This window comes from Diceros bicornis, unplaced genomic scaffold (genome assembly GCF_020826845.1).
Source record: "Diceros bicornis minor isolate mBicDic1 unplaced genomic scaffold, mDicBic1.mat.cur scaffold_408_ctg1, whole genome shotgun sequence".
Taxonomy (NCBI): domain Eukaryota; kingdom Metazoa; phylum Chordata; class Mammalia; order Perissodactyla; family Rhinocerotidae; genus Diceros; species Diceros bicornis.
This window is the reverse complement of record NW_026691277.1, coordinates 52,094-72,517: the sequence shown is the minus strand read 5'-3', so window position 1 is coordinate 72,517 and position 20,424 is coordinate 52,094. Positions and strand designations below refer to the sequence as shown.

The 20,424-nt window shown below is 35.2% G+C and overlaps 1 protein-coding gene across 3 annotated transcripts in view; it reads left to right on the top strand.

The window, feature by feature from the left end:
- The window catches only part of LOC131402968 (protein Hook homolog 3), a 99,107-nt gene that overhangs the window by 61,827 nt on the left and 16,856 nt on the right, over window positions 1-20,424 (top strand). For all 3 annotated transcript variants that reach the window (XM_058537416.1, XM_058537414.1, XM_058537415.1), the window contains 5 exons: window positions 1,092-1,293; window positions 5,879-5,989; window positions 6,709-6,796; window positions 13,007-13,076; window positions 16,460-16,600. In XM_058537416.1, the coding sequence (XP_058393399.1) occupies window positions 1,092-1,293; window positions 5,879-5,989; window positions 6,709-6,796; window positions 13,007-13,076; window positions 16,460-16,600 (612 nt within the window). The remainder of the gene's footprint in view (window positions 1-1,091; window positions 1,294-5,878; window positions 5,990-6,708; window positions 6,797-13,006; window positions 13,077-16,459; window positions 16,601-20,424) is intronic.

Below are 20,424 nucleotides of genomic sequence, written 5' to 3'. Positions count from 1 at the left end.
CTTCGCCTCAACTATTCTCTCACTAGGCGCCTCACTCCCTGCCACCTCATTTTCCCACTACTCCATTTCTTGTGTAATCTGTCCTCTGTTGGATCATTTCAGCCGTCTTTTACACTTCTCCGCTTTGAATGCTGAGAATGAATAGAGAAGAATCACGTAGTGATGTAGTTTTGTCCTACCACAGATTAATAATCTTGACTCTTCACTGCATTCTTACCACTGATCCACCATTCTTTTGCTCGTTAATAGGTAGCTCCATCTCCTGTTTCTCTCGTAGCTGTTACACATTTTCATAACTCTTCTCACCTGAATGCCCACCCACAACCCCTCTCCCATGCCTTAGTCTCAGTAGAAGACATTGTCTCCCGCTGCACAGAGGAAAGAGGTGCTGTGGACCTCTCCACATCCTGTATCTGCACCTCCAAACTTCCCTGCATTCTCACCCATCTTTTCTTTTTTGCTTCTAGACCGTAGACTTGTTATTCTTCCTCCTATTCAGTACTAATTCCTTCTTCAGTGCTCTGGGTCTCTAGCCTTCTTGCCTACACAGAGACTGTGTTATATCAGTTATCATTTCTCTTCACATTTTGAATCTCCCTCCTTAGCATATATTTGTTTAGGTCTCTCTCATCTTAGATTAAGAGAGAGACTTACTACTCTCTCCTTCCCTCCAGAACAAATTAGATTACACAAGGTAAAATTTACATTCTCTCTTTAACCCCCTAAAATTTGCTACCACCTGCCCCCACTGCTCCACTGAAACAGTTGTTCCTGTGGTCACTAATAACATTCAAATTGCCAAATCACTTGAACACTGCACAATTCATTTTGCTTTTATGCCACATGTGACTCTGCTGGCTACCCTACCTACTTGCTCTCCTTAAAGTATATAATATTGCCTATTACAAATTTTGCTATAATTTTGGTCGTATTTTTTAACCTGAGCAAAAATTTAACCTAGAATCACCTTTGGTCTTATAATTTCATTAGAACATGTTATTTCCTGGCAATTCCTCTTGGTTTAGCACTATCTTAAAGAGCTTTACAACTGTGGATGTCTTCCTGATTTCTGATTTCCCATCTCATTCTAGACATTCTTCTGATAAAGTTTCTAAACTCGAAGGCCAAGTGGAATCATATAAAAAGAAGCTAGAAGATCTTGGTGATTTGAGGCGGCAGGTTAAACTCTTAGAAGAGAAGAATACTATGTATATGCAGAACACTGTCAGTCTAGAGGAAGAGCTAAGAAAAGCCAATGCAGCTCGAAGTCAACTTGAGACATATAAGCGACAGGTAAAATAGTAACAAAGTTTCTAAATAACATTTTTAAGCAAGCTCTCCATTATATCACTATGGCTTACCAAAAATCTACTGAGTTTTGTTTTCACGGTATTCTATTTTTTACCTATGAAACTTAGTTCTTATCCAGAGGTTATCGATTGGTCTCTATAGCAGATCCTTTTATTGTTTTTTATTTTTTAATTTATTATGTAATACTTAAGAACTACACAAAAGTAAAAGAATAATACAATAGATATCCATGCTTAAAAAATAAAACATACTATTCCCCTCTTCATTACAGTAACCACTCTGCTGTTTTGTGATTTTCATTCTCATGCATCTTTATTCTTTAGCTGCCTGTATATATTTATTCAGAAATATATATATAAAATTTATTTTTTGATATGTTTCAAAACTATATAAATGATATAGTGAAAGGGCTCTTCTGCAATTCACTTATGCTCAGTATATTTGTGAGATTTGTGTATGTTGATCAGTATAGCTTATTCCATTCATTTGTACTGCTGTATAGTTTACTGTTGAGTGACTATACCACAGTTTATCCATTTCTCAGTTGAAGGGCATATAGGATGTTTCAACTTTTTTTTTTTTTTTCAATTTTTTTTGTGTGTGTGTGAGGAAGATTACCCTCAAGCCAACACCTGTTACCAATCCTCCTCTTTTTTGCTGAGGAAGATTGGCCCTGGACTAACATCCGTTCCCATCTTCCTCTACTTTATACATGGGATGCCTGCCACAGTGTGGCTTGGTGAGTGGTGTGTAGGTCTGTGCCCGTATCCAAACCTGCAAACCCCAGGCCACCAGAAGCAGAGCGTGTGAACTCAACCACTACGCCATTAGGCTGGCCCCTCAACTTTTTTTATATTTCAAGAAATGCTACTATGAATAGAATTGGACATAACTTCTTCTACACACATCTGAAAGTTTTACACCTATATGGAATTTCTTCCTTAGAGTATCTTCATTTAATTAGATACGGCCAAATTGTCCTCCAGAGTGATTGTGTTACCAAGAAGAAGTTTGTGTGAGTTCCTGATGCTCTACATCATCACCACCACATAACACTGCCAGACCTGCAATTTTGCCAATTGGGTGGACATGAAATGGTGTCTCATTATGATTATACTTTGCACTACCCTAATTACAGATATATTTACTGATCACTTTTTTTTGTGAATTGCCTGTTTTTATCTTTTATTCATTTTTAAAATTGGATTATTATTATTATTGATTTCTGAAAGTTTTTTATATATTCTTTATATTAATCTTTTGTCACTTAGACATGTTGCAATTATTTCCCACCAATCTGTGACCTGTCCTTTTATTTTTTTTGAGATTGATAATTTTAATGTAATGAACTTTAAGTATCTTTTTCTTTATGATTTGTGCTTTTTATATCTGGTTTAAGAAGTCATTTCCTACATAAAGATGTAGGACTAGTCTCTATTTTCCTAATAAAGATTTAAAGCTTGCTTTGAACATTTAGGTCTTCAGTCCACATGGAACTGGTTTCTGTGTAGGTGTGAGGTTAGGGATCCGTTTGATACCTTTGTCTGTGGGCAGCCAGTCAGCCTGGCAGCGTTTATTTAGTAGTCTCTTCCACGGTGACCTGCAGTTCTACCTCATATCTGAAGTTTCTGTGTTATGTGTTGGTTTGCTTCTGGGCACTCTCTTCTGTTTCTTTGGTCTGTTTTTCTATTTTTACACCAATACCCTACTGTCTTACTATTTATAGATTTTTAGTGATTTTGATATTTGGTAGTGCAGACACCCGCACCTTGTTCTATTTCAAAATTGTCTGTTCTTAAACCTTTATACCCAGAACTTTTGGGAATTGGAATTACATTGAATTTGTTGATTAATTTGGGGAGAATTGACATCTTTATGACAATGAATGTTCCTGTCAGTGAATATAATATCCTTCCATTTGTTTAGGTCTTTGGTGTCTTTCAATTAAGTTTTATAATTTTTTTTCTAAATATCGCACACATATTTTGTTATATTTATTTTTAGGTACTTTATCTATTTGGTTTTTGTAATGCAATTAGAAAAAGAAAGGATACCATTTTCCGTTTTCAGTTCGTTGCTCATTTATATGATTGAAATTGATTTTTTTTTTTTTTTTTTTTTTTTTTTTTGTGAGGAGATCAGCCCTGTGCTAACATCCGCCAATCCTCCTCTTTTTTTTTGCTGAGGAAGACTGGCCCTGGGCTAACATCCATGCCCATCTTCCTCCACTTTATATGGGACGCCGCCACAGCATGGCTTGCCAAGCAGTGCGTCAGTGCGCGCCCGGGATCCGAACCAGCGAACCCCGGGCCGCCGCAGCGGAGCGCGCGCTTAACCGTTTGCGCCACCGGGCCAGCCCCATGAAATTGATTTTTTTACATTGATTTTGCAACCTTGACAAATTCTCATATTGCTTCTAATAATGTCTGTAGGATCTCTTGTCAGAAGTCATACGGTGTACAAATAAAAGCAGTTTCCTTTTTCTTTATACTCTATACCCTTGTTTTCTTCTTAATCAGCATTCTAACCTTTAATACAACTTTGAATAGAAGCTATAATAGTAGGCAACCATTTCTCGTTGATTTCATACAGAATGCTTTAAAATTTTTACCAGTGTATTTTAAGGATTCCTCTAGGTTTTTGTAGCTACCTCTTATTAGGATAAAGAAATTCCATTGTATTCCTAATTTGCTTAGGGTGTCTATCTTAAAGCGATGTTGAATTTAATCAACTACTTTCCCTACACCTGTTGAGAGACTCCTATGCTGCTTCTCCTTTCTATTAAGGTGGTGAATTATATTAATGGATTTTCTATGCTTAAACAACATCCTTGCATTCCTGAGATAAACTTCATTTGGTTACAGTGGATTTATTTGTTGTTTTTGCCTTGTTAGATTTGCTTTGTTCTTTTTACTTAGAGTATTTTGCCTCTATGATTCACTTGAAGTTTTCTATCTCATACTTTCCTTATCTGATTTTGGCATCAAAATTATACTAGCTTAGTAAAATGAGCTGGAGAAGTTTTAGTGGAACAGCCCTGTACACTCTGAATGGCAGGGTTTTTTTTGGTGGGTACATTTTTTTCCCAACATTTTATTATGGAATTTTTCAACAGACAACAAAGTTGAAAGAATTAGTAAACTTGAATACGGACTGAGAAATTATCCAAAATAAATGTAGCCCAAAGAAAATATAAATGAGATGAAAAGGTATTAAATTAAAATGAGAAATGATCTAATTAGAGTTCCAGAGGAGAGAACAGAAAGAATTGTAGGAAGACATTATTTGAAGGAAAGGATGGCTGAACGTTTTTCAGAACCAATAAAGGACATCAGAGTTAGTGTTAACATTGAATTACAAATAAAATAAGTAAAAAGAAATCTCCATCTAGAAATATTATAGTGAAATTACATAATATAATAATTCTCTCTACCTGTTTCTGATCTGGAGCTTAATATATTTTATTTTTTAACAATAATGTTTTTCTTCCTACAGGTTCTCTTTGGGCGCTCTATCAAACCTGTCTGATTCTTTTTGGTGGTCTCTTACTCCTTTCATAATTTAGATTTTCTTCTTTATTTTCTTTAAGTATTAAACCTAGTGTTTGATACCTGATCATTCCAATCTGAAATCCTTGGAGGTCTTATTCTACTATTTTGTTGTTATTGCTGTTAATGTTTTTCTGCTGACTATTGTTCATAGTGGCTTATTTCTTTATGGCTTTTGTAATTTTAGATTTTGCTCTTTCATTTGGCTCATCTTTATCTTTGGAAATACTGGGGGGCCTGTGTTGAGGTTGTGTTCCTCCTCCAGACAGTGTGTTTTTTGCTTATGCAGATTTTCCACAGCATTACCAACCAGGACTACTTTAAATTAATTGCTTGTCTTAGGATTTGCCAGACAAGTCATGTGGTAAAAAGTCAAACACAAATTCATGTATTAGCAGGCCATCGCTACAGATTTTCAAGTTACACTTTTTTAAACCCAGAGCACTTACTTTAAAACAAATTCCCTATTGATTTTTTTTCCAGCTGACGGATTTTTTTTCCCCTAACCCACCTGGTTGCTGACTCACTACCTTTTAGAGGCCATGGAAGTTTACCACCTGTCTCTCGTTAAATTCAAAGCTCTACGTTCCTGGTATTTGCAATTGGCGCCTCAATGTACCCATAGCCTCCACCCAAACTTCCCGCTCCAGTTTTAGCCCCTGAGGATTTCCCTTACTTTCTTGTAAGCTTGACTATGCAATTAGATTTTTTTCCCCTGGCATTTCTTTTGTTTTATGCTAAAAGGGTTTCAGATTATGCAGTTATTTGTATTACAGGAAATGGAAATCCTGTAGGTTCTTTTATAATTTTGAACACTGTTACTCTGGATGATCTGGTTTCAAAACCCATAGTATCTGGGCAGAGTTTTGTTCCTAATTCTCTCTTTGGGTTAGGCTGCTGTATCATGTATATTTTTTGAGTATTTGATGAAGGGGAAGTTTTCATAGCTCTGTAGAAGAAAATAATGATAACTTCTAACATTTCAAATTACAAAAATTAATGATACCTTTCTGTATCAGGTAGTAGAACTGCAAAATAGATTATCTGAAGAATCAAAAAAAGCAGATAAATTAGATTTTGAATATAAGCGACTAAAAGAAAAAGTTGACAGTCTTCAAAAAGAAAAAGATGTGAGTATATATTAGGCATTTGGTTTTGAGCACTGCTAAAAATAAGAATGATATTTAATTCATGTTTTGACTACATTAATTCCTTCTCTTTATAAATTCAAAAATTAAAGATTGTTTATTTTTAAATTACAGAAGATTTACATTTGTGCTGCAGAAATAGATCTAAAATAAAAGATTAAAAGAATGTTTTTACTTCCATTCTAATTTCTTTTGTATGTATTTATCTTTTCTACTACTGTTGCCTCATTTACATTGTTCTGCTCGTGACTTTCTGTGAATTTATGTAACTTTTCTGTTTTCTGTATGATTAATACAGAGGACACAATTCTTTTTGTTTAGCATACTTTGAATCTTTTAAAAGTATTTTTACTTTGTCATGATTTATGAATATTTAAAATCTTTGATCTTTTATGTTTAATAAAAAGAATGTTATTTACGTAATAAGGTACTTATTGTTAAGGATGGAGTAGACAGTTTTGTTTCTTATGTTTAACTGTGGATAGCATATTGCCTTGCACATAATACATGTTCAGTATTGTTAAATGGAAAAAAATTGTTGTAATCTTTTTCTTCTATGATCTTTCTATAGAAATAGATCAAAAGGTAAAACATGTCCATGTTCCCTACTCTTTATCATTCTCTTAGGTAAGGCAAAGACCACTGATGAATAAACTCATAAATCTTAAAGCTAACTTTCCTTGTTTTTAATGTCCCTCCAGAGGTTAAGAACAGAGAGGGATTCTCTGAAGGAAACCATTGAAGAGCTTCGCTGTGTACAGGCCCAAGAAGGGCAGCTCACAACTCAAGGTAAAAGCATTTCAGGAGCCCAAGCAAGATTATTTATTTCTAATAGTATCAGTAAAAATATTAGATTCATTTTAAGATGATTGCACCAATAGATGAAAATGAAAAATTGGTGAAGAGGCCATGAAATTGATACAAATTTTAAACTGTTACCCAGATTTTATGGCAAATAGGCTATAGTTATGAGACCAGATTTGCTTGCCTACTTTATATTTTAATTATATTTAAATATTTGAGTTTTATTAGATCAAAAGCATGACAATTTGTTAAATAAGCTCTGTTAATAATAAACCTGGAAAGTTTCTCATCACCACTTTAAAAGTATATTAAACTTTGTAAATCAGTGATTTTTTTTCCAGCTGAGGTGTGGGGTGGGTATCAATCCATTAGGGACTTTTATCCAAAGTAGAAAACCGCTCTTGTCACAGAAAAGGAGCAGCACTCAGCTCCAGGTTTACCCTCTCCTGCTCTTTCGTCATCGTGCTGGGGGATGTGGGAGCCTGACTGGTGGCTAGGAGGGCTCCACAGTTTGTTCACGCCCACTCGAGTAACCAGCCCTTGGCTTTTCAGTTACCTGAAACTCGAATTTTCTTTCCCTCTGACTACAATCTCCTTTTTCTCCTCCTCATTCCTTCTACCAAACCTGCTCATTTACTTCATTTCACCTTTAACCCCACTCTGGTGTTTCTATTGATAAACTCTGGCCTCGTTTTCCAGCTTACCCAGCCTGCATATCAACTAATATTTTAACTATGTCCTTCTCATCACCACCATCTTTCCTTAACCCTCTTGACCTATTTCTGGACCAGCTTGTCAAACTGTAATTCAGATAGCCTAAAGTTTTTTTCTCTATTCCAAATTACCAAGGCCAGCTAAAGAAAATTATATATCTTCCTTTTTGTTTCTTTTTTTATTGAGATATAATTGATATGTAACATTATATTAGTTTCAGGTGTACAACATAATGATTCGATATTTGTATATATTGCAAAATGATCACCACAATAAGTCTAGTTAACATCTGTCACCGTACATAATTACAAATTTTTTTTTCTTCTGATGAGAACTTTTAAGATCTACTCTCTTGGCAACTTGCAAATATAAAATACAGTATTATTAACTATAGGCATCATGCTGTACATTACATCCTCATGACTTATTTATTTTATTATTGGAAGTTTGTACCTTTTGACCCCCTTCACCCATTTCACCTACCCCCCCTACCTCTGGCAACCACCAGTCTGTTCTCTGTATTCGATGAGCTTGAGGTTTTTTGTTTTTCGTGTTTTGTGTTTTTTGGGGTTTTGTTGTTGTTGTTTTAGATTCCACGTATAAGTGAGTATTTTGCTTTCTATGTCTGACTTATTTCACTTAGCATAATGCCCTCAAGGTCCATCATGTTGTTGCAAAGAAGATTTCCTTCTTTTTTATAGCTGAATAATGTTTCATTGTGTGTGTGTGTATATATACCAAATTTTCTTTACCTGTTCATCCATTGGTGGACACTTAGGTTGCTTCCATGTCTTGGCTATTGTGAATAGTGCTTCAATGAACATGACGGTGCATATATCTTTTCAAGGTAGTCTTTTCATGTTCTTTGCATATATAACCAGAAGTAGAATTGCTAGATCATGTGGTAGTTCTATTTTTAATTTTTCGAGGAACCTCCATACTGGTTTCCATAGTAGCTCACCAGTTTACATTCCCACCAGCAGTGCACAAGGATTCCCTTTTCTCTATATCCTCACCAACATTTGTTATTTCTTATCTTTTTGATAATAACAATTCTAGCAATGAAACGATATCTCACTGTGGTTTTGATTTCCATTTCTCTAATGATTAGTGATGTTGAGCATCTTTTCATGTACCTGTAAGCCATTTGTGTGTCTTCTTTGGAAAAATGTCTATTCAGGTCCTCTGCCTATTTTTTAATCAGATTTTTTTTTTTTTTTTTTTTTTGCTGTTGAGTTATATGAGTTCCTCATATATTTTGGATATTAACCTGTTATCGGATATATGATTTGCAAATATCTTCTCCCATTTAGTAGGTTGCCTTTTCGTTCTGTTGATGGTTTCCTTTGGCATGCAAAAGCTTTTTAGTTTGATGTAGTCCCACTTGTTTATTTTGGTTTTGGAGAAAATTATATATCTTTCTTGATTGTCTTCCCCCCAAAAAATCACTTCTAATCATAATTGAATCTTCATTGCTGCCTGGCAATCCTTTCACATATCTCTAATCAACTGTATGTGAGTTTTTCCAAAATTTTAAGAATCTAGCCTGAACCTTAATGCTTTAACTCTCTCTCCTTTCCTGTATCATCAAGAAAAGAGAGAACATCTTATGTAAACTTCGACATTTGTTTCTTTGCTACCTATGTACCTATATATTTTAACCTTCTTTATGTATATACCCAGGACCTGGCAATTTTGCTTTAAAAATTTACCTTAATGAATTAAAGCATTATTTATAATAATGAAATTTAGAAACAACCTAAAAGTTCAGCAGTACAGGAATGGCATTCTCATTTAACTGTATGTTGTAGGGCCATTAAAAAAATGAGGTATGGGGCCGGCCCCGTGGCTTAGCAGTTAAGTGCGAGCGCTCCGCTGCTGACGGCCCGGGTTCGGATCCCAGGCGCACACTGACGCACCGCTTCTCTGGCCATGCTGAGGCCGCGTCCCACATACAGCAACTAGAAGGATGTGCAACTATGACATACAACTATCAACTGTGGCTTTGGGGGGAAAAAATAAATAAATAAAATCTTAAAAAAAAAAAATGAGATATGTCTTATATATGCCTGACATGGAGAGATGTGTATGTTATATCATGAAGTTAAAAAAGTAGGTGACATCATTCATGATAAACACTCTCAGCAGACTAGGAATAAGAAGGAAACTTCCTCAACCTAGTAAAGGACATCTATGAAAAACCTACAGCTAACCTCATACTTAATGATGAAAGACTAAATGCTTTTCCCCTAAGATCAGGAACGAGGCAAGGATGTTAACTCTTGCCACTTCTATTCACTGTGATATCAGAGGTTCTAACCAGTGCCATCAGGGAAGAAAAAGAAATAAAAGGCATCCATATTTAAAAGGAGGATATAAAAAATCATAGATTTAGTAAATGAGTTCAGCAAGGTCTCAAGATGTAAGATCAGTGTACAAGAACCAATTATATTTCTGTGTACAACCAGTGAATAATCTGAAAATGGAAGTACAATGGGATCATAAACAATACAATGCTTAGGAATAAGTTTAACAAAGAAATGCAAGACTTGTACACTAAAAACTATAAATCATTGCTAAGATAAATTAAAAATCTAAATAAATGGAGAGTCACTCCATGTTCAGGTATTGGAAAATTCACTATAGTTAAGATTGCAGTTCTCTTCATATAGGTCTAGAGATTCAATGCAATCCCAATCAAATTCTCAGCAGACTTTTTTGTAGGAATTAACAAGCTGATCCTACAATTTATATGAAAATACAAAGAAGCCAGTATAACCAAAAAAAATTTCAAAAAGGAAAAGGTTGGAGAGCTTACATGTCCTGATTTCAACACTTAACTCTAAAGCTACTGTAATTGAGCAGCATGAAACTCACATAAGGATAGATATAGAGGTCAGTGTAGTACATATATCACATTAATAGAAGAAAGGAAAAAAACCACTTCTTCTCGATGCAGAAAAGGCATTTGACAAAACCCAACACCCTTTCATCATAAAAAACTCAATGAACTAGGAAGGGAACTTCTACAACATGATAAAGGCCATATATGAAAAAGCCACAGCTAACATCATATTCAATGGTGAACAACTGAAAGCTTTTCCTCTAAGATCAGGAACAAGGCAAGGATACCTACTACTGCTACTTATACACTTCTATTCCACATAGTACAGGAAGTTCTAGCCAGAGCAATTAGAGCAAAAAAAAATCTAAATTGGAAAGAAAGAACTAAAATTATCTCGTTTGCAGATGACATGATCTTGTATGTCAAAAACTCTAAAAAATTCCACAGAAAACCCTGTTAGAACTAATAAAATGAATTCAGCAAAATTTCAGGACACAAAATCAACCCACATAAATCAGTTATATTTCTATACACTAAGAATGAACAATCCAAAAAGGAAATTAAGAAAACAATTCCCTTTACAATAGGATCGAAAAGAAAAAATACTTGGGAATAAATTTAACCGAGGAGGCAAAAGTCTTGTACCCTGAAAACTATAAAACATTGCTAAAAGAAATTAAAGAAAACCTAAATGGAAAGATATCCCATGTTCATTTAAGACTTAATATTGTTAAGATTACAATATTAAGTGCAGTCCTTATTAAAATACCAACGGCATTTTTTGCAGAAATAGAAAAACCCATCCTAAAATCCATGGTGAATCTCAAGGGACTCCGAATAGCCAAAACAATCTTGAAAAAGAAGAAAAAAGTTGGAGGACTCACACTTTCTAATTTCAAAACTTCATATAAAGTTACAATAATCAAAACAGTGTGGTATAGGCATTAAGGACAGATATATAGACCAATGGAATAGAATAGAGAGCCCAGAAATAAACCCTCATATATTGGGTCAACTGATTTTCAACAAGAGTGTCAACACCATTCAATGGGGGAAAGGACAATTTTTTCAACAAATTGTGCTGGGAAAAACTGGATATCTACATCCAAAACCATGAAGTTGAACTCTTACACCATATACAAAAATGAACTCAAAATGGGTCAAAGACCTAAATGGAAAGGCTAAAACTATAAAACTTTTAGAAGAAAACATAGAGGAAAATTGTCATGACATTGGATTTGGTAATGATTCCTTGGAATTGATACCAAAAACACAGACAACAAAAGAAAAAGTAGATAAATTGGACTTCATCAAAATTAAAAACTTTTGTATGTCAAACGACAGTATCAACAGAGTGAAAAGGCAACTCACAAAATGGGAGAAAATATTTGCAAATCATATGTCTGATAAGTGATTGATATCCAGAATAAATAAAGAACATCTACACCTCAACAACAAAAAACAACTCAGTTCACAAATGACTTGAATAGACATTTCTCCAAAGTGGATATACAAATGGCCAATAAGCACATGAAAAGATGCTCAATATCCTTAGTCATTAGAGAAATGCAAATCAAAACCACAATGAGATACCACTTCACACCCATTAGGATCGCTATTGCCAAAAAAGAAAAATAAGTGTTGTTGAGGATGTGGAGAAATTGGAACCCTTCTGCCTTGCTAATGGGAATGTAAAATGCGGTGGAAGAGTTTGGTGGTTCTTCAAAAAGTTAAACATAAAATTACCATATGATTGAGCAATTCCATTCCTGGGTATATACCCAAACGAATTCAAAGCAAGGGCTCAACCAGATACTAGTATACCAGTGTTCATAGCAGCATTATTCACAATAGCAAAAGATGGGAACAACCCAAGTGTCCATTGACAGATGAATGGATAAAGAAAATGTATATATACACAATGGAGTATTATGTGACCATAAAAAAGAATGAAGTTCTGATAAGTGCTGCAATATAGATGAATTTTCAAAATATTAAGTGAAGTAAGCCATACACAAAAGGACGAATATTGGTATGATTCCACTTATGTGAGGTGTCTAGAATGGGCAAATTTATTGAGACAGACAGAAAGTAGAATAAAGGTTATAAAGGGCTAAGGGAGGGCCGGCCCCGTGGCTTAGCGGTTAAGTGCACACGCTCCCGCTGCTGGCGGCCCGGGTTCAGATCCCGGGCGCGCACCGACGCATTGCTTCTCCAGCCATGCTGAGGCTGCGTCCCACATACAGCAACTAGAAGGATGTGCAGCTATGACATACAACTATATACTGGGGCTTTGGGGGGAAAATAAATAAATAAATAAAGGGCTAAGGGAGAAAGGAATGGGGAGTTATTGCTTAATGGTTATGGAATTTATGTTTTGGGTGATGAGTTTTGGAGACAGAGAGTGGTGATGGTTCCGCAATATAGTAAATGTACTTACTGTTGCTCAGTTGTACACTTAAAAATTGTTCAAATGATATAATAATAATGTAAGCCAACTCTGACACGGTCTTTTACTCAACTAAAACAAAGATTTTAGCTGTTAAAATTAATGCTCAAAGTAGGGTTTCATATAGAAACTAAAGGAGATGGTTGTGTTCTCTCTTAGGCTTGCATTCATGTTTGTATATTTATAGGGTTAATGCCTCTGGGAAGTCAAGAATCTTCAGATAGTCTGGCAGCAGAGATTGTTACACCTGAAATCAGGTAAGGAGATCATGAAGTTCACAGTCACACTGCACTAACACTTTGAACATGAACTCAGTATTAAGTGTCCATGTTTTCAGCATGTTAGAAGCTCCTTCAGCTGGCCCAAGAGACTTGATTTTTGACTTCGGTAGGACAGTGTTTCACACGTACACAGCAAACTTAGTATATCTGTGCTTGGGCATTCTTAACAGACACTTAGCAATGAAACCACTTGGCCCAAAGACAAAGCTTATGCTTAGCCATCAGCCTGCAAAATAATTAGTCGCTAAGATTTGTCTGTTAACTACATGGAATGGTCTGGGAAAGATAGAATGCAGTAGACAGGAGGAAATATCTCCCTCTCACTTACTCTTCCCTCAGTAGTACCTTACATTTTTATTTAGTCATAGTAGTTTAAAAATTCCACTTATTTCAATATATACCTGGCTCTATGTATAAGAATGAAAAATTGTGTGTATGGGGGATGGGGTAGAGGCACCAAGTGTCCGGCAGAAGGAGAATGATTGCTCCTGAAGATTGCTTTCACTTTCTTTGGGTATATTTGCCCACTTTTTAAATTGACCCTGGCCTTGATTCTTCATAACATCCTTGAGGGTATTAAATAAAATAAAGGTTGTGTAAGAGTTGTATAAACTGTGAAAGTTACAGTAAGCATTCAAATACTTGTTGAATAAATGAAGACAATATATTGTTGTTGGCATTTATTTAAGAAGGACAGACAGGGGCTGGCCCCGTGGCTTAGCAGTTAAGTGCGCGTGCTCCACTACTGGCAGCCCGGGTTCGGATCCTGGGCGCGCACCAACGCACCGCTTCTTCCGCCATGCTGAGGCTGCGTCCCACATACAGCAACTAGAAGGATGTGCAACTATGACATACAACTGTCTGCTGGTGCTTTAGGGGAAAAAAAGGAGGAGGATTGGCAATAGATGTTAGCTCAGAGCCAGTCTTCCTCAGCAAAAAGAGGAGGATTAGCATAGATGTTAGCTCAGAGCTGATCTCCCTCACAAAAAAAAATAAAATAAAATAAAATAAATAAATAAATAAAAAAGATGAGCATAAAGCAACACCAACTCTGGAAGCGTCGTGTGTACCTTTTACTTTTCTGCCATCTGCATGTGGTACTTTATTATTGGACCAATAAGATTTGTTGAATGAATGAACACTTATTGCTAATGAATATTTATAAATAAATGGTTATATCCAAAAAAACAATTTTTTTTTTTTTGGGTGAGGAAGATCGGCCCTGAGCTAACATCTGCCAATCCTCCTCTTTTGCTGAGGAAGACTGGCCCTGGGCTAACATCCACGCCCATCTTCCTCCACTTTATATGGGACGCCGCCACAGCATGGCTTGACAAGTGGTGCATTGGTGGGCGCCCGGGATCCGAACTGGCGAACCCGGGCTGCCACAGCAGAGCGGGCCAGCCCCCCAAAAACCAATTTTTAAGGAAGATTATAGGTAATGCAGTTGGATTTTTAAACAGAGGAAAAAGAACAAGGATAAAGATTCAACAAATAAAGTGGCTTTTTGAGTATGACTCAGTACAAATTAAAATATACTCTGTGTCCAGAAGAGAGCTATCAAGAAAATGAAATGGTAAAAGGGATGAAAAATTTGCAACGGATGTCATAGACACTGGGGTAATATTCTTAATACATAATGAAATTTGCCTGTCAGATTTGCAAAAGTTTATTATAAGTGATAATTTTCACTGAGGTTAAGGGTGTGGAGAAATTGGAAACCTCATAAACCAGGAGTAAAAGATTAAAGTGGTACAACTTTTTTTTAATTATTAATTTTTAAAAATTGAGATATAATTGACATAACATTGTATTAGTTTTAGGTGTACAATATAATGATTTGATATATGTATATATTGTGAAACGATTACCATAATAAGTTTAGTTAATATCCATCACCACAGGTAATTACAAATTTTTTTTTTCTTGTAGCGGTACAACTTTTCTTTTGAGCAGTTTCGCAGAATGTGTATATTGTCTAAAAAAAATGCTTATCTTTTGCCTCAAAAATTACTTTTCTCGGAATTAATCTTAAGGAAATAACCAAAGATATACACAAAGCTGATCATTATTAACACATTAAAGCTCATAATTGGTAACAATAAATGCCTAATAATTGGGTATTAAATAATGATTCATCTATGTATTTTAACATGTCATTTAAAATAAAGTATAATACTTAATGGTATGAAAAGATTGTGAAAATTTAAGTGTAAATAGCAGAAATCAATGTAACATGTACAGTGTGATCCATTTTTAAAAGTGTTTGCATGTGTGTACATATGCATAGAATTAGAAGGCTATAGTTCAGCAGTAATTATTTTGTACCATTGGGTTATGAAGAGTTTATATTTTCTTCTCATTCTTTTTTTTCCCTATGAGTGTGTTTTACATTGTAATGTAATTTTGTAATTAATTACAATGTAATGTAATTAATTACATTGAAATTGAAAAATATGATAAAGTCGTCATTGTCCATACACAAAATATATCAAGTTCTATATAATTGCGTGAGTTGGACCACAGATTTGACTCTCATCTTTTCAGTAGCAAAAGTAAAAGTACTTTATAAGATGTACGATGTTTACAAAATAAGAGCAGACTGTTTTCTGTGTTTATTAGTTTGTTTTTGTTTTCTTTTTCCATGAGAAACAGAGCTTTTCATAGTGTCTGGTATGGATAGTAATCTTCAAGGGGCCATCTAAAGATGACCCTATGTAAAGAATGAATTATATCTTCAACAAGTATATCTTCAGTTATTTCTGTAAATGAGTTGATAGTCATTTATATCATCCCTGCAGTAAATGTAGTAGCAAGTTGTGTGTTGCTTTTAACATCCGTCTCTATAAGCTTTTGGCATAACACAAAGAGCCCAAAACAATAACTTGGCTCTGATAATCTGGCTTGTTAGAGGATACAATTTTACATATCTGTAGGACTGGGTGGACTGCATATCTTGAAGGCATTCTTCATTGAATATTATCATTTTCCACCAAATGATTGGTAATTTAAGAGCATAGCATTAGAGATCATGGTGTTTTGATGAGAACCAAAGAACAAATATATAAATTGATTCATAGCTTAAATATTTAAATCAAAAAGAAAGTCGGATTTTGAAACCTCTTTCATTACAAATCATGATATTTAAAGATTCTGTATCTTCAGATTATTTATTCTAAAGTAGTTACTTAAGACTTAAAATATAATGTCTTAGCCAGTGACAACAGGAGCTACGTTTTTTGCAGATACTTTGTTTCCATTTCTGTTCTTTGTGTTAAATCTGTAACTGTGTGTGGCTGGATTTTGATAACTATATTGTATTAATGTACCAGATAATCAGTTTTTCTTTGCTCACTCAGGGAGAAACTTATTCGCCTTCAGCATGAGAATAAGATGTTAAAACTTAACCAAGAGGGTTCAGACAATGAAAAAATTGCCTTACTGCAGAGCCTTCTAGATGATGCAAATCTGCGCAAGAATGAACTGGAGACAGAGAATAGGTAGGAATATATACAAGTGGCAGCATTTAGCCCCACAGGTTTTCTCTATTTGTCTTGATTTTGATTCCCTTAAACAGAGGTTTGAATTGTATTTTGAAAAGTGATAATGTGTTATCCCATTTCCTTTTAAGAGTATTTTAATCCGTTTCTCCACTTATGGACAGACTTGCCAAAAAGTATCATGCCTCTTTATGATAACATTTTCCACTTTATTTTTTCAAGCAAAATGATACCAAAGCCCTACCATTTTCCCTTTCTAATCACTAATTGAAACTAGAGGATTGAAAGAAAATGACCGTTACTTCACAGTCTTCCACAACAATTTCAATTCATGGTCATTATCACATTAATGAAGTTTACCCTGTTTTTATAAGCTAATGTTTCAGAGGATTGATTGATGTGAGGAAAATAGCAGGATCCATCATAATTGAGTTGACAGAGCATTTTTTTTTTAAATCTGTTATTTCTTGAGACCCTAAAAGGAAATCGTTCATCTTATGAACAATTCAATTATTTTGAGAATTTAGAATCTGCAAATTTAACAAGAAAATCACTTTTCTGTTTGTAAGTTTTCAGTGTTGGCGTTACGCAGTCATTCAAAGCTACTTTAAAAGCAGTCGTTGGGCCGGCCCCATGGCTTAGCGGTTAAGTGCGTGTGCTCTGCTGCTGGCGGCCCAGGTTCGGATCCCGGGCACGCACCGACGCACCACTTCTCCGGCCATGCTGAGGCCGCGTCCCACATACAGCAACTAGAAGGATGTGCAGCTATGACATACAACTGTCTACTGGGGCTTTGGGGGAAAAAATAAATAAATAAATAGTTTAAAAGCAGTCGCCTACTCTTGCAAGGGTTACTTTTAACTTTGTTGGGATAATTTTTTGGTTTTTTTCCTTTTTGGAAATGTTTCTTAGACACCAAACATGTGGTGTCTTTTCTTTTTTTTTAGTGCTGTGATATTCTGTAATTTTTGAGGAATTTGGCATTTTTATTTATAGTTTCATAGTTTGCCTGATATCACTGATTGTTTGTTTATTATGCCTGATTGATGTGGCATTTCCCAGGTGTGAGTCAAGCTTGTGAGTCAGAATTGTTAAGACAATTCACGTATCCTACTTTTCCTCCTGTAGCTCTAGTTTTTAAAGCTACTGAGGGAGAACCAGCCAACAGTATAAATAAGAGGGCAATTATTAGAGCATAATTAAGCATAAACAGGAGGAAATTTTTATATCAATTCTAAGGTGCATAGAGAATGAATACTTTTTAAAAATACTTAGAAAAAGTGGAAAATGAGAAGGAGAGGAAGAGGAGTTGTAGATAAGAGCTGTCAGTCATTCAGTCGTGCAGTCCACATGGTGAGAGCACCATGCTCACCTCCTCATCCTTTGCTCGGGGCTGCTTTTTAGCCATCTCAGTCAGCCTCTCCCTACCCTAATTTTTGTTCAGTGAATTAACACCACTTCTTTTATAATGTTTTGCATTGTTTCTCACAAGTTTTACAGCTATTGCTTTTTCTCATCAGAAACAGAACAGCTAGTTGTCATTTATACGGTACTCACGTAGGTAGATGACTGATCACCTCCCAAGTCTCTGTGTTATTTACAGCTGTCTACAACTTAGCATTGTGTTTGTTTCTTAAATTATGACACTCATGATAACTTATTTTTAGACTATACATCTATGACCTATAACTAATAATAGCAGCTAACATTTATTAAGCTCCTGTTCTAGACATTGTGGTAAGTATTTTATGTATGTGGTCTTTGTTAAGTTTTACAGATGAGGGAATTTGGGCATTTTACATATGTGGTCTTTGTTAAGTTTTACAGATGAGGGAATTTGGGCATTTTACATATGCAGTCTTTGTTAAGTTTTACAGATGAGGGAATTTGAGCGTTTTACATATGTGGTCTTTGTTAAGTTTTACAGATGAGGGAATCTGGGCGTTTTACATATGTGGTCTTACTTTGTTCGGTTTTACAGATGAGGGAAGTTGGGCTCAGACACAGGTTACCTGACTCCAAAGCTTCTACCTAACCAATACCCTCTTTCTTGCCAATTTATCCTCTGCCGTGTGTGTAAAACATTTATTTTTTTCCTGCCTACCTCTTCACAGGATGCTTTTTCTCTTAAGTAAATTACCCTAAGTTTGTTCTTATTGAATTTAATAAGTATTTACACTACCTTGTCTCTAAGGTAATCTCTTTTAGTAGTTTACAGCACTGGACTAGCATCAGGAAACCTGAGTTTTAATCCCACTGAGTCTTTTAATTGTGTGACCTTAAATACAATTTGCTCACCTCCCATATATCATCTGTTAGAAGGAAAGGTTTGTAGGAAACCTCCGAAGTCCTTTCCATTTAGTTTTCCCAATGAGTTAGCATTTTTTTAATCTGTAATACCTGCTGACCCTCAAACAATATGAGCAGAAGCATGAAGGGTTGAGAGGAGAGCCGTATCAGAATGGCTCAGGGAGTTTTCTCAAAGTACACGTGATCTTGTTCCCTTACCTCTCAGAGCAGATCGTGATCTCAAGTTCACCCTCTCCCTACACCCCTCAGGCAACTATACATAATTAGACTTTGATTAAAATGTTAGCTCACTAAACTCCTGAACAGGGAGAAAGAAGACAGAGGCATTTATAGAGTACCTGCTATGTGCAGGTATTGTGCTGGACACACTTTATATATTATCTCAGTCCCTTAAACAAGCCCATGAGGGTGGGCATTATAATCCTTATTTATTTTGTAGATGAACTTTTTTCATATATATTTACATGTATTTGTATAGCTTCATACTTGTGTGTGTGTGTGTGCACTTCACACTTTGACAGTTATATTACTGTGTTTGCTTGTCCATTCCCCATCACTGGGCTTTTGAGTTGTTTTCAGATCCTTCCAAGGAACATCTTGGTATGGTCTGATTACATTTTATGACATTTACGATGGCCTCCACCTAGTAGGGTTACAATATTTGTTGACTAAATAATTTCAAAAATGGCTAAGATGGATAGTTGAAATAGTCTTATAGTTTGATATATAGTCCCATATTGCTTTCTGAAAAGATTGAACAAAGTTACAATGTCACTAGTAATATTTTTATTTACCTCTGTCTTCATATTAAATATGGATCTATTCAGATAATTCTTTCACTGTTGAAAAAAGCACTCAGATTTTCTATTCCTTGATGTGAAAACATCAGTTATTATTATAGATTTGATTGCATTTTTACTATAATTCTCACTAAATTGTAGAACCTAGAAGGCTTATGATAAGAATTTCTTATAACTTGTTGAATAAAAAAATTTCTTATTGAACTTTCTGGCTGTTTGAATTCTAAATGCTCATTGCCCTGTTTTGTCCTTAATTTGAGGCAGTCTGGCTTTTACTATCTTTTCACTAAAACATTACTTACTAAAATAACCCGTCATCTCTTAAATGGTCAATCCTATGGGAGCATTCAAGACTTTATCTTTCCTCATTTCTCTACTGCAGTCAAGCATCGCTTATCGACAGAGATAGGTTCTGAGAAATGCATTGTTAGACGATGTCATCGTTGTGCGAACATCATAGAGTGTACTTACACGAACCTAGATGCTATAGCCTGCTACACACCTAGGTTACATGGTACTAATCTTATGGGACCACTGTCATTTGTATATGTGGTCCATTGTTGACCTAAATGTTGTTATGCAGCACATTACTGTATATTGATTGTTGTTGATCATTTCCCTCTTCAGACTTTTTTTTTTTATTTCAGTAACATCCCTCTCTTATGTTTTTCTTAGTTCTCTGATTATTCTCCAGAGTGAGGTTCTTCTTTCTAT